The sequence below is a fragment of the Daktulosphaira vitifoliae genome, unplaced genomic scaffold (genome assembly GCF_025091365.1).
Source record: "Daktulosphaira vitifoliae isolate Bord-2020 unplaced genomic scaffold, ASM2509136v1 Scaffold_2, whole genome shotgun sequence".
NCBI classification, from domain to species: Eukaryota; Metazoa; Arthropoda; class Insecta; order Hemiptera; family Phylloxeridae; genus Daktulosphaira; species Daktulosphaira vitifoliae.
The window spans coordinates 17,853,998-17,866,601 of record NW_026099573.1 but is presented as its reverse complement, the minus strand read 5'-3'; the positions used below and the strand labels follow the sequence as shown (position 1 = coordinate 17,866,601).

Genomic DNA, 12,604 nt, shown 5'->3' with positions numbered 1-12,604 from the left:
GTCAACTATAGCATCATTGGTATTAACACATCTATATATTACCACCGCGAATCAGGCCGCAGCCGTACACTGCGTAGTTAAAATTTGTAATCGAGTTATTCTGTTTGAAGTTGGTTATTATTATTTTCACAAGTAAATAATTAGGGATAATCCGACATTTTAAAATACCTAGGATTTTATTATAACACTAAAAATGACTGTTATTACGATACCGTCGAATGAGAAGAAATCCGATAACGTCCCTTTAGTAACTAACATCGAAGTTGACCCATTGTCTCAGGTACGACTTAAAATATATTTGATAAAATTCTGGACTTGTTTTTTGTTTAATTGTATTATATATTCTGTTGTGTACTATAAAGTTGCTAAGTTATATAAACATATTTTGTATTGAGTGACTACGTGTTGTGATAATATTTTTCTCATTTTAGTCTACTTGTTACAGTTACTCATTCCCCCCGCTTTTTTTTTTGTTCACGTAGTTATTTTTGCTATTATTTATACAATCATTTATGTGTAAACAATAAAACACATACACTGATGTTTCAGTTTTTTACTTTTGACTTTTGATAATGCGCAAGTAGATATGTTATTTTCTGAATATGTGGAATAATGCCAAATGATTGATAAAGCTAGCTTAATAAATGATCCAAATGGGTTTCTTTTTTATTTTGTTCTATTGTTATAATTTCCTGTTTTTTATCCATCGTATATAGCATTTTGATGAGTCATACATTGTCAATGTACATGTTTAATTAAAATAAATTCTTTTGTATTCTATTAGCAAATTTTAACTTAGTTCTTTTGATAAGATTGTTGTAACATTATGTAAGCAACTTTTTTCTTATCTTTGCTATTATATTAGCATGCACCAGCATTTTTAATGTGACTTTTTAAAATAATTCAAATATTAATTTTATAAATTGTATCATTATTAATTATAATTAATAAATGAATATTCTAATAAACTTATAAAATTAAATTATAGTCATTGAATAATAAAGGACTATTAATCTTCTCTTGTACTTAGTTGTATGTTTTATTAATTATATCATCTACACTTGTTTAATATTCATTTTTTTTGAGGTCAATTAGTTACTATACAAAACTATATTGTGCTTTAATTAACTTTAACGTAACTGATTCTAAAGTTTTGTAGCTAATTCTTAGTGAATGTAAGTAGTTGTTTATTGAATAGAACTAATGATATGTTTAACTATATTTCAATAAATAAGTACTATTGATTTCATTAGTCTAATTGTAAATTTATTTTTATTAGTAATCACATTATTTTAGGTGAATTGTTTATACTATGAATAGAAAAAGTTAGTTTATATCTTTAAAATTTTATCAGTTAAAATAAATTGGTTGATGTACTAATAAAAAGGCATAATTTTTTTTAAAAATATTTTTATCATAACCCTTAACGCATATTGCATATTGAATGAACTTATGTTTATTCTTTCATGCATGTATTATACATAATTAATTGAAATGAAAAAGTTAATTTTAAAATTCTTTATTAAACTGAACTTATAATAATTAAGCAAAAACCATATAGATAGCAATTTACACAATTTTAAAAGCTCTTAGCATCTTAATAAATAACATTTATGGTTATATGAAAACATTTTTACAGTATTGGGATATTATTAAGTTAAAAAAAGATAATCTTCAGACCTTTTTGGTAACACATCTTCCTGTATTAGTACTTAAAATATAGTCGTATAATTAAGTTTAATATTCACTTTTAATAATTACTTTTATTAAATTTTCTAACAAGTTATTTAAGTATAATCTTTATTTTTGCTATATAAATTTTAATTCAATTTTAGTTAAACTAACTAAATAAAGCACATGATGCTGGACATCATGCAGACATAGTTAATTACAATAAAAAATATTACTGGAAGGTATATTATTTTCAACTGAAAAATTTATTTCTTCATTTAAAAACTTCAGAAATTCTTAAGTTCTTTCAATACTAATACAATTTGTTTTTTAGTATAGCTAAAAAATTCGCCCCAAAATGGTATAATATTCCTCATAATAAAATAATAACATTATATAAGCATTTATTTCAGTTCAGTTCATTAGTTTATTTTTTAAGAGCAGCCGAATAAGTTGGTACAGGTCCCTTGGTGTTGATTACTCAATCAACACTTTGGATTGGATTTAATGTATATCAATATTTTTTAAACACAAATTAGTATCTAATCAGGAAATTAAAAAACAATACATATCACTTTCTCTAAAGGGATAGAATGATGTTATATTTGCATGNATACATATCACTTTCTCTAAAAGGATAGAATGATGTTATATTTGCATGCTAGCATAAAAGTATATAAAAAATGTCGTAGGAGATTAAATTCATATAGAATTTGCTGCATCTAGTTTGGCTGTTATTTTTACTGAATGATCTTCAAATGGAATTAGTAATGAGGTTAAAGTTATTTATTATCATATATTCTCATTGGTATAGTTATGATTTTATATAGATATAGTACAAAATATTTATGTCTATATTTTTGACTTTTTTTTTTTTACTGATCACTTAATTTTAGAGATGAATATTACTGTCAATGAAGGCCATGATTTCTGGCTACACCACTGTGCTCTTTTAAAACTAATGTTTTTCTTAATTTTCTTATATTGCAAGAAATTATAATTATTATTTTTGCATACTATGTAAATGTTTATTATGAGCACAATTTCTAATTTTAAGAAATTTTATTCAATTTATATAATATTAAAATAATAATTTGCAGGGAAAAGATATTGAAGCTGGTCTTAAAAGTAATGAAAATGCTAGCAAGTCAAGATTAATGGTAGTGATTAATAATCGTGTGTCTCCATTAGCACTAGTTTATATTTTATTGATGACTTTACTTATCACATTTATGATGTTTTATGGAGAATGCATTTACAGAGCCATTGGGAATGCTTTCCGTGAAGAGGTAAGGAGATAACAATGTAATTTTATTTTTTTGATTGTATGAAACTTTGTTTTTCTTGTGTTATTTTTAACTAATAAACATTATTATAATATAAAATAACTTAAAACATTTATTATAATGAATAAAATCATTTTTCATTTGGTGCAACTGAGTTTTTGTTGAATCAAGGGTCAAATAAAACTTACATTTGATTGCAAAATTTATATTCTCACCTTATTACCTTAAAATAATATTTTATTTTAGTTATCAGAATATCGGGATTTCCTTTTTTAAAAGTTTAAGAAAGAAATTAGCTTTATATCAGTAATGCATTTTGTATGTCTATCAAATGTAATAATACCAAACATAGTATCAATAAACTGAATGAAACAAAAGTGTCCACAAATTTTTATGCTTCTATCACTGTTAAATATAGAATTATTAAGTATTACCTGATTTAGTCTGTTATCATTAGCTTGTAAAAACCTGTTGCCATTTAGTAAATTATTAAATACTGATATTTTCATTTGATTGATTTTGACTAAATAATTAACAAAAATTACTATCATCTATATTTTAACTATTTAATAATATGAAATAATATTATAATTCATTTAAATTATTAATTATAATATTTTATACTTGCCTCAGTATATTTATGTATTGCTTGGGGTAGGTATGATACTATTTGTTAAAATCTAATTAATTAAGAATATCATAACTTGGATTATTTGAAAATAATTATATTTATGTCTAATGACCTAACCAATTAAACATGAAACTTGAATAATTGATTAGATGTTAAAAAATCCATGTGTTTTTTAAAATTAATTATGTAATTATGTAATATTTGTGTCAAATAAATTATATCATTTAAAATAGTCCATTTACTTAAATATTTAAAAAGAAATATTAGATAATTTTTTTTATTTGTAGATTCTGTACTTTTTTTACTAAGAACTGGAAAGTTAAATTTTAATTTATTTGAACTTTTAGTATAGATTCAGGTACTCTGATAGTTTTTATGTTGTATATGATAATTATTTAACCATTATTTACACAAATTATTATATGAGTAAGTACAAAAAAAAATGTGTACACACTTACTCTACTTCACCTTATCTAAAATAGAGTTAGAAATATAACAACTGTATTCATCAGACATATAAAAATTATATGTTACACAATGTCAACACAAATGTAAAACAGTTGTTGTTATTCAAAAGTTTTAATTATTCATGGGTACATTTAATATTTTCTCCATATTTCTTTAACCAAAACTTTTGAAAAATGTTGAAGGTTTATTAAATTATAAAAAAAGAAATTATTTCCATATTTTGAATGCCTTGATATTTCTCATAACTATTTAGGTATTTCTTTTAGTACTAAAAAATATCCATTTGTAAATATTACCTTAAGAAAAAAAATATATATAGTTTGATTTTTTGAGTGGGTAGATAAAAAAATCACTGTATATATTGTTTAAAATGTAAAAATGTATCTTTTTGTTCTGTAATAACTTTAATTATTGAAAATAAAAGAAATTAATAATCCCAGATATATAAAAATTTAAAAAAATTAGTATTGTGATACCGGTATTTAAAGGTTAAGGTGACATACAGGAATGTGGAAATAATAGAGCTTATCAGTCATATTATGAAGATTTGGGAAAAGGCCTTGATAAAAGAATTAAAGGAGAAACATGAGTTACAACGAACTAGTATGGTATTTTGCTTAGTATGTTAATGACAGAGCTTTTTTTTGTGTGAGGCAACTAATAGAAAAGTTTAGAGAAAAGAAGAAAAAGCTGTGTATGGTTATTTAAAGATTTGGAGAAATGGCATGATAGTGTACCGAGAGAGGTTTTAAAGTTGGCATTATTGAGAAAAGGAGAAAATAGGGAGGAAATAATCGAAGGCTAGTGGTGTGGAGGTCAGCTCTTGAAGAAAAGAGTTTAAGAATAAGTAGAAGTAAGTCAAAGTATATAGAGTACGGGTTTGACAAAGGAGAAAACGAGGTAGTTGNTATTTAAAGATTTGGAGAAATGGCATGATAGTGTACCGAGAGAGGTTTTAAAGTTGGCATTATTGAGAAAAGGAGAAAATAATCGAAGGCTAGTGGTGTGGAGATCAGCTCTTGAAGAAAAGAGTTTAAGAATAAGTAGAAGTAAGTCAAAGTATATAGAGTACGGGTTTGACAAAGGAGAAAACGAGGTAGTTGAAATGAGAAGATTATTGACAAAAAGCGAGGACGTGATAGGAGAGGTGGAGAGTTTTAAGTATTTATGGTGGTATTATTAAGTGGTGGTATTAGTGAGTATGTAAGACACAGGATTAAGTGCGAGTGGTTGAAGTGGAGAGAAGTGTGTTATGCGATAAAAGAATTCCAATGAGGATGAAAGGTAAGTTCTGTAAGACTATAGTGAAACCAGCTATGATATATGGTTTAGAGTGTTGAGGGGTTCACAAGAAAGTAAAGCAGTGAATGAGTGTAGCATAAATGAGAATGATAAGATGGATGAGTAGAGTGACTAGAGAAGATAGGATAAGAAACGAGCATATAAGAGGGAGAATAGGTGTAGCGTCAATCGTGGATAAGATGAGAGAAAACAGACTTAGATGGTTTGGTCATGTTATGAGTAGAGAGGTGAAACATTTTTCTGTTATTAAGATATTACTTGTATTTTAAGATTAGATAATTGTTTTAATCCCACAAAAATTGTTGTGATATTAATATTTTTTTTTACAAGTCAAATTTTTTATTTTTTTGCTAATTTGTATACAATTGAATAATAATTAAATTTATTATTTATAAATTTAAATTTATATATTTAATTTTCCAGGATGATGCTTTTTATGGAACTGGTACTATAGCCTTGAATGATAAATTACAACTTCCATTGCAAGAAATGAATGATTATGACATCAACCAGTTTAATAATGATATGGAAGCTGAATTCAAAAAACTTGAAGTAAATATATTAACGTTATAATCAGCTATTTATTACTTGTTAAGTTGGGTAACATAAAAAGAATTTTATTATATTATATTAATTGTGTGTTATTTTAAATTTTATATTAAATAATAGACATACACCTGTGCAGGTTTAATTTGACTGGTGTAGTTCAGTCCTAACATATGACTTCCAAACCTTGAAAACTATTTTTATGTATTTTATGTAAAAAATTAGGTATATGACAGTAGATATCACATATGAATTACAACATAATAGTAATTTCAGAGCCTCATTAACCATTGTTTCATTAAATAGTATAATATTGATTACTGTTAAAATATATCAATAATTAGGATTTGATGATATTAATCTAGATAATGTCTATAATCCAATAACTAATATTCTAATAATATTATAAAAGCAATACTGCGATACTTCTCAAACATTGCACCTATTACACAGTTTTTTTATAATTTATTATAACTTTTTTTTCAATTTCTGTTTGAATCTTTAAAAAAATATTCTTTAAAATACATTTTAGTTTAAGTTTAATTTAGTCTTGTACATTTTTGATATAATAAAACTATTATATATTAAAAATTAATTAATAAAATGTCTACTATAATTTGATTGAAACGTGCATTAAGAAAGTTGCCTAAAAAAAAATGTTAGTAGTTTTCTCTTTGATTCTTATACTTTTAGCCCTATGAAATAATTTTTTAACTAGTAATATATCCTTTTACATAATTAAAAAAAAATATTTTTATGCAATAATTAATATAAATTTTTAAAATGATGCTATTTAAAAAAAAAAAAACATTTTTTCAAAAATTTGACAACTGCTTCTTATAAGAGACTTAAAAAATTAAAGTTTTTAGGTTTAACCCTTTGTACTTTGGTCTATTATTAGATTTTAAAATAAAGTATTTTTAATTGTTATTTTAGTGATATTCACTTCTTAATTATGGAAATTTAGAGAAATTTTTTTGTGCCGATATGTTTAGATATAACTTGTAATATTTTGACATATTCATTGAGTATTATTTTTTTTGTTAGTAGGAGTAGAGTATTTGTGTAGAAGACATAAAAAATAAGTTGTGTTTGATGTTAAAAAATTTACATGATAAATATTGCAACATTCAGTAGATTTATTTGTAGTAGTATTTTATAAACTTTAAATTTATTTTACTGTTACTTTTAATCATTTTCATGTTACTAAAATTTAATCTGAGTAGTAATTTATATCTTTAATGTGTAAAATTATTTTTAATTTATAACTTATATTATAATCATTAAATAATAAATTAATCATGAAATTATTGTCTTAGTCAATATTTAATATATATATTTTAAGTAGGTTTTAACCTAATCACAAATTATTTTCTTACAATATTGTAAAATATTTTTAGAACTTTGCATTGAATATGGAAAAATTAAACAGTCAAATGTTGGGTTCAGATGATGCTATTTCAGAATTTAAAGAAGATTTTGAACTGGATTTAAAAGACGATAGTTATGAAAAAATTGCTCCTTCTTTACCAAATGCTAACTCAGCACGTTTCATTCACGATTTTAGTGCTGTAAGTGAAAAAAAAATTATTTATTTAATTTTATATTTAAATTTTGTTTATTCAATAGAATGTTTCTGGAATTGTTGATGTTGAAGGAAAACGTTGTTTTGTTATGCCTTTAAATCGTAGCTCAGTATTACCACCCACTTCGTTATATGATCTATTGTTTAAAATGTCTAGTGGTAAGTTACGAAGTCAGTTAAAAATATAAGATATATATAAATACATCAATATAAGTATTTAAAATTATGTTAAAATCATAATGAAAATAATCAAATTATCAAAATCAATTTTATATCAATTCTTTTAGGGTTATCTTATTTGTTTTATTTTAAAGGACGGAAGACATTTGTGTATTATTAAAATAATATAATGGATATATGTGTACTGTATTTTTTTTTGTATATTAAATATAAATTTCTTTCAAAAAGTAAAGAATTTTCTATGTTTAAATCTATCTTATACACACACACATATATATTACTGCAGTCCCTTAGTTTTGAAATTTTAAAACTTGACCATCTCACCCATCAATGTTTCTACAATATAGAAAAAAAATTATAAAATTTGATTTAGATTATTTTGATTGATTAAATTTTTGGTATTGAAATTTATTATAAGAGATTAATCCTTTTGTTTTATAAAGATAGTGTAAATGTTCACCATCATTTGCCTTACTTCAATAGAAAATATATTGTACATTTATTTTCAACATTAATAATAATAATAATAAATGTAAAAAATGTAATAATTTTTTCATACTTGTAATTTTTTTTTTATCATCAACTCCTTAGCTTCTATCCCAGCTATTTGGGGTGAACTCTACCTTATAGTGATTTGTTAGGATTTTTACACCTACTGACAATCTAATGCAATTTCATTATGTTGACGAGAGAACCAGTAATTTTCTTTCTATTAAAAATTTTAATTGTTTTAAAATATTTGTAATAGGTTACTATTCGGTTGATACAAAGAATATGATGCATAACATGCGAATAGTCACTCCAGCTGTCAAAGATCTTTCTAATTATGGAATATATGTCGCCAAAGACTGTGCTGCATATCCAGTATATAAGTTGGAAAAAATAGTTTCTGGAGGTGTGTAATTACTAATATGTTGAAGTATATATATATATTTTTTAAATGATATTCATTAATTAAATATCACTAAATTCCGTTTTAACCTATTACAATATGTGCATGTATGTAGCATGATGTTTTATGATTTATATTTTTTATTTATAAGATGAATTTGCATGAACTTCAAATTTTTTATTTTATAAGATTTTTTTAACAGAAATGAAAGTCAAAAAAATTTATGTGATTACATTAAAATGTAAAATTTAATGTTAAAATGTAGTCATGTTTGATTTTAGTTTTTATAAACTGTTACTTATTCATAGTTATTGTATTTATTTCTTGTGTATTTAGTAACTGCATGGTGAGAGTTTATTAAAATATATATTTTTTGTAATTAGCTTGTATTTCATTTAAATCTTAAATTAATTGTTTGCGTGGACTTTAAATAGTCATTAAAAATGTCCTTTTATGTGTAAGTTTCATCATTTTATTTGTATAAAAAATAAATTATATCATATAAAATATGGAACTAACCATCTACTGTTTTGACACTTCAATTAAATCTTTACATTTTGATTCTAAGCTATGTAGATTATGTTGTCCTCTCTATGTCAAAGTTTCTTTTAAGAGAGAATCCTAATTATAAAATAAAACTAACAGTGTTTTAAATAATAAGACAAATATATTTTATTTTGTAGTTTGAAACTGTTTAATTGTATTATAAATAAACATTAAAGTAATAATTTGAATAAAAATTTATTTCATTACCTGGTACGTAATAATAATTGATAATTGTATATTAGTAATATTCAAAAGCACAATTAAAAGTGTATTATTTTACCTGTAAGTATATAAGAATGTGTGGGGTACTAGAAAATTTAATTTAATTTTTATTTTATTAGTGAAAATATACCTTTGAATTAATTTTGTTAATTCTGCCCTGTATTGAACTTATTGTCACTTTATAACTAACATATTAATAGTGAAATATTAAGTGATATTTCAAAGTAATTTTATTTTATAAATCAAATCACTTGTTTACTCATTTAACTATCTTGTATAAGAAAGATAATACATAACAAAAGTACAATTACTTTGGGCTCAAGTATATTATTTTATTTTCAGTATTTAAACGGAGTGCACCTACAGGAAGCAAGACATTTTCTGCATTCTCTGGAAACATGGATTCGTTCCATATAGTCAATTATCATGACATACAATAAATTTGATCTCTAATTATATAATTTCTGTTAAATAATTTTTTAATTTCAATGTTTTTAACTTTGAATACCAGCAATATCAATTTATTAATGGTTACTATTTTTATTTGTTAACAAAATTATCATATATTAATTTAATTTCTATTATTCTCAATCATAGTTGTGCTTTATTTATTTTATTTTTATGTATATTTGACGGTGTAGTGATTCCAGTATATTTGCATATGATCTAATTTTTAATAAAAACTTTTTAATCATTTGGACATAAGATTAAATATTAAATTTATACTATTATATTGGTTTTTCAAAAAAGAAAAGTAATTTAAGAACCTAATATTTTTTTGTTCATTAAATAAGTACCTACTATTTAGGAATGAATATTTAATAAATAGTCATTTATTCATGAATATTTGTGAAATGTATAGTTATGATATGAAATTATTTTTTAGTTTTTAAAATATAAAATGTTATAATAACTTAAAATAAATACTGTTTTTACTTAAAGATAATAATTTTGTATTTTACTAAATCACTCAAGGGTTAGAAGCTAAATTAATAAAATTTAAAGGTTGATGGGTGGTTATATAGATATTGGAAATATTTCTGTAGACATTTGTCTTATTTTAACTATTTTTGGTAATAACTTAAAATTATCTGTTTGTAAACTATGAAATAAATAGATATTAATTTTACCATGATGTGTCGTAATTAATTTTTCTCAGGTTTCACTGAACCAAATTTTTCAACGATTAGTCAAATTATCACATATTGTATTTAATTGAAGACATAACCCTTAAAAATTAAAAAAAAATCTTCGTTCCAGTAAATGATGGAAATCCACAAAAAACTAAGATTTTTCAAATTGGTAATTTTTGACATTTTAAAAACTTTTCTTAACAGATTTTTAAAAAAAGAACGAAACAAAACAATTTCGTTTATAAATATCTTAGACATCCCTTTAATTAGGTAGATTGTTTTTGGAAATCGGACCATTTACAAGCCCACGTGAAAAGATATAAAATAGCGCCCTATACGAAAAGTTAACTTTTAGAAATATTTTAGTAATCCAGATACTTTATTCAGGGTGTCCAACCGTAATTTACTAATTTGACTATTTAAACTAGTATTAAAATTAATGATTAGGTGGGATATTCTGTATACATCTTAGATTAAAAGTATTAATTATTAAATATTTTAGGGAAAATTTTTCAGCTATTAATATGTATCCAATAAGAGGAAAGGGTTACCCTTTAAAAAAAATTATTTTACCTACAAATATCATATAAGTTGCGATTTCAATTTTATGACTAAAATTATAATTAACTAACAAGGGTCAGAATAATCGAAATTTCTTTTCTTTATTTTTTTAATTTATTCTAGTGATATACTATTACAATAATAAATAAGTAATATACAATGATAGTCAATTTTTATTGTTGTTAAATTTACTATCTTTATTGAAGAGTCTTAAATGTACAGTTAAGTTTGGTGGGTACCAAATATTATTTAAAAATATAGTGTAATACAAAATAATCCAGTAAGAGAAATGAGCGTGAGATGGGGATATATATGATCGTACAGCAGTCGCCATGCTCGGCTAACATTTTGAATTGGATGTGGGTCTCAGAAGTGGTGAGGCAAACTTTTAATTTAGTAAATTTGAATAAATAATTTACCTATTTTTAAGATTATAGGTACACGTAGATAATAGCTGTATTAATCGGTAACATGTTAATTCTTTAAAATTTTTATTAATTATAAGATGAAAAATTATAATCGTATAATACTTTTATACATTGACTGATAACTGATGTGATAAACGTAATTCGTTTGTTGTTTTTTTGGGTAAGCATAGATTAGAAACAATAACGACATATTGTCGATTCCATTTAATTTATATGTAAAATGTAGATTCGCATTTGAAACCACCTGGCACACGATGGTGTTCACCGCTGAGAAAAATTTACATCAGCCTCATTTTACCTAGTATTCACGACTCTCCCTCACCAATCAATCTTAATAATCCTGTATAGCAACTGAATCAAAAAAAAGTTTGCCTCTCGGACCTCATCGGTTTGCTTCGTAATCGGTAGTGTAACGTGTTGTCATTTTTTAATCATTAACGAACGGAAAGCGCAGACATTTGGTTTCGGCTCTGACTACCGTGNATTTGGTTTCGGCACTGACTACCGTGTTATATCTCGCTGTGTTTGTGCAGCGCCAGTCAGGCGTGCCTATGAGGTAATTTTTAGAACGAACTAAGTAACTATTTACTTATATTTTTAATTATCACTTTTTTAATCATATTTTAATACTTTATGTATAAAACACTATGATAAACTATAGAAACTTTAATAAAAGAATAATTTTTTAGAAATGAATCATTATAATCAACTTTATTGCTTCTCGATATTTTCGAATGTGTTCTTCTAACTCTCCGTGAGCTTTCTTACTGATCAGTCCCTCGATATCCACCCAATTCGCATCTATGTGAAACAGTATGTAAAAGTTTTGAGGTTAAAATAATTAATTTTTACATTAAAATTGAAAAAATAAGATTTTTTATGCAGCATAAATGTAAAGATAGTAAAATATTACTGAAACAATAATTATTAGGCAAGAACGGTTTAATGACTTTTAAAGAATTTTTAAAGAAATTAAAGAAATTTTTAAAGAAATAAAATTAAATAAGGTAGGCAAATTTTGTAACATAATGATTTTTGAGTTATGAACATCTTTACTTGACGTGAAAAACCTCCTATATGCAAAACATTTAATATCTATTACTAGGTGGAATATTTTTGTTTGAATCTAAGGAAAGCAAAATTTTTAACCATT

General features: G+C 24.0%; 1 protein-coding gene across 1 annotated transcript; it reads left to right on the top strand.

Annotated features, from left to right (window-relative positions):
• On the top strand, window positions 1–10,464 carry LOC126898569 (uncharacterized). The gene is made up of 7 exons (XM_050672763.1): window positions 1–280; window positions 2,772–2,960; window positions 5,782–5,910; window positions 7,305–7,475; window positions 7,534–7,648; window positions 8,418–8,564; window positions 9,672–10,464. The coding sequence occupies exons 1-7, from the start codon at window positions 194–196 to the stop codon at window positions 9,767–9,769; spliced, it is 936 nt and encodes a 311-aa protein (XP_050528720.1). The 5' UTR covers window positions 1–193; the 3' UTR covers window positions 9,770–10,464.
• The last annotated feature ends 2,140 nt before the right edge of the window (window positions 10,465–12,604 follow it).

What these genes read in the sequence shown, in the direction of transcription:
- LOC126898569 (XM_050672763.1), top strand. Translation starts at nt 194, where the DNA reads ATGACTGTTATTACGATACCGTCGAATGAGAAGAAATCCGATAACGTC. An exon ending in ATTGTTTAAAATGTCTAGTG is followed by an intron (nt 7,649 to 8,417) that starts GTAAGTTACGAA and finishes TATTTGTAATAG; the next exon opens with GTTACTATTCGGTTGATACA. An exon ending in GGAAAAAATAGTTTCTGGAG is followed by an intron (nt 8,565 to 9,671) that starts GTGTGTAATTAC and finishes TTTTATTTTCAG; the next exon opens with TATTTAAACGGAGTGCACCT.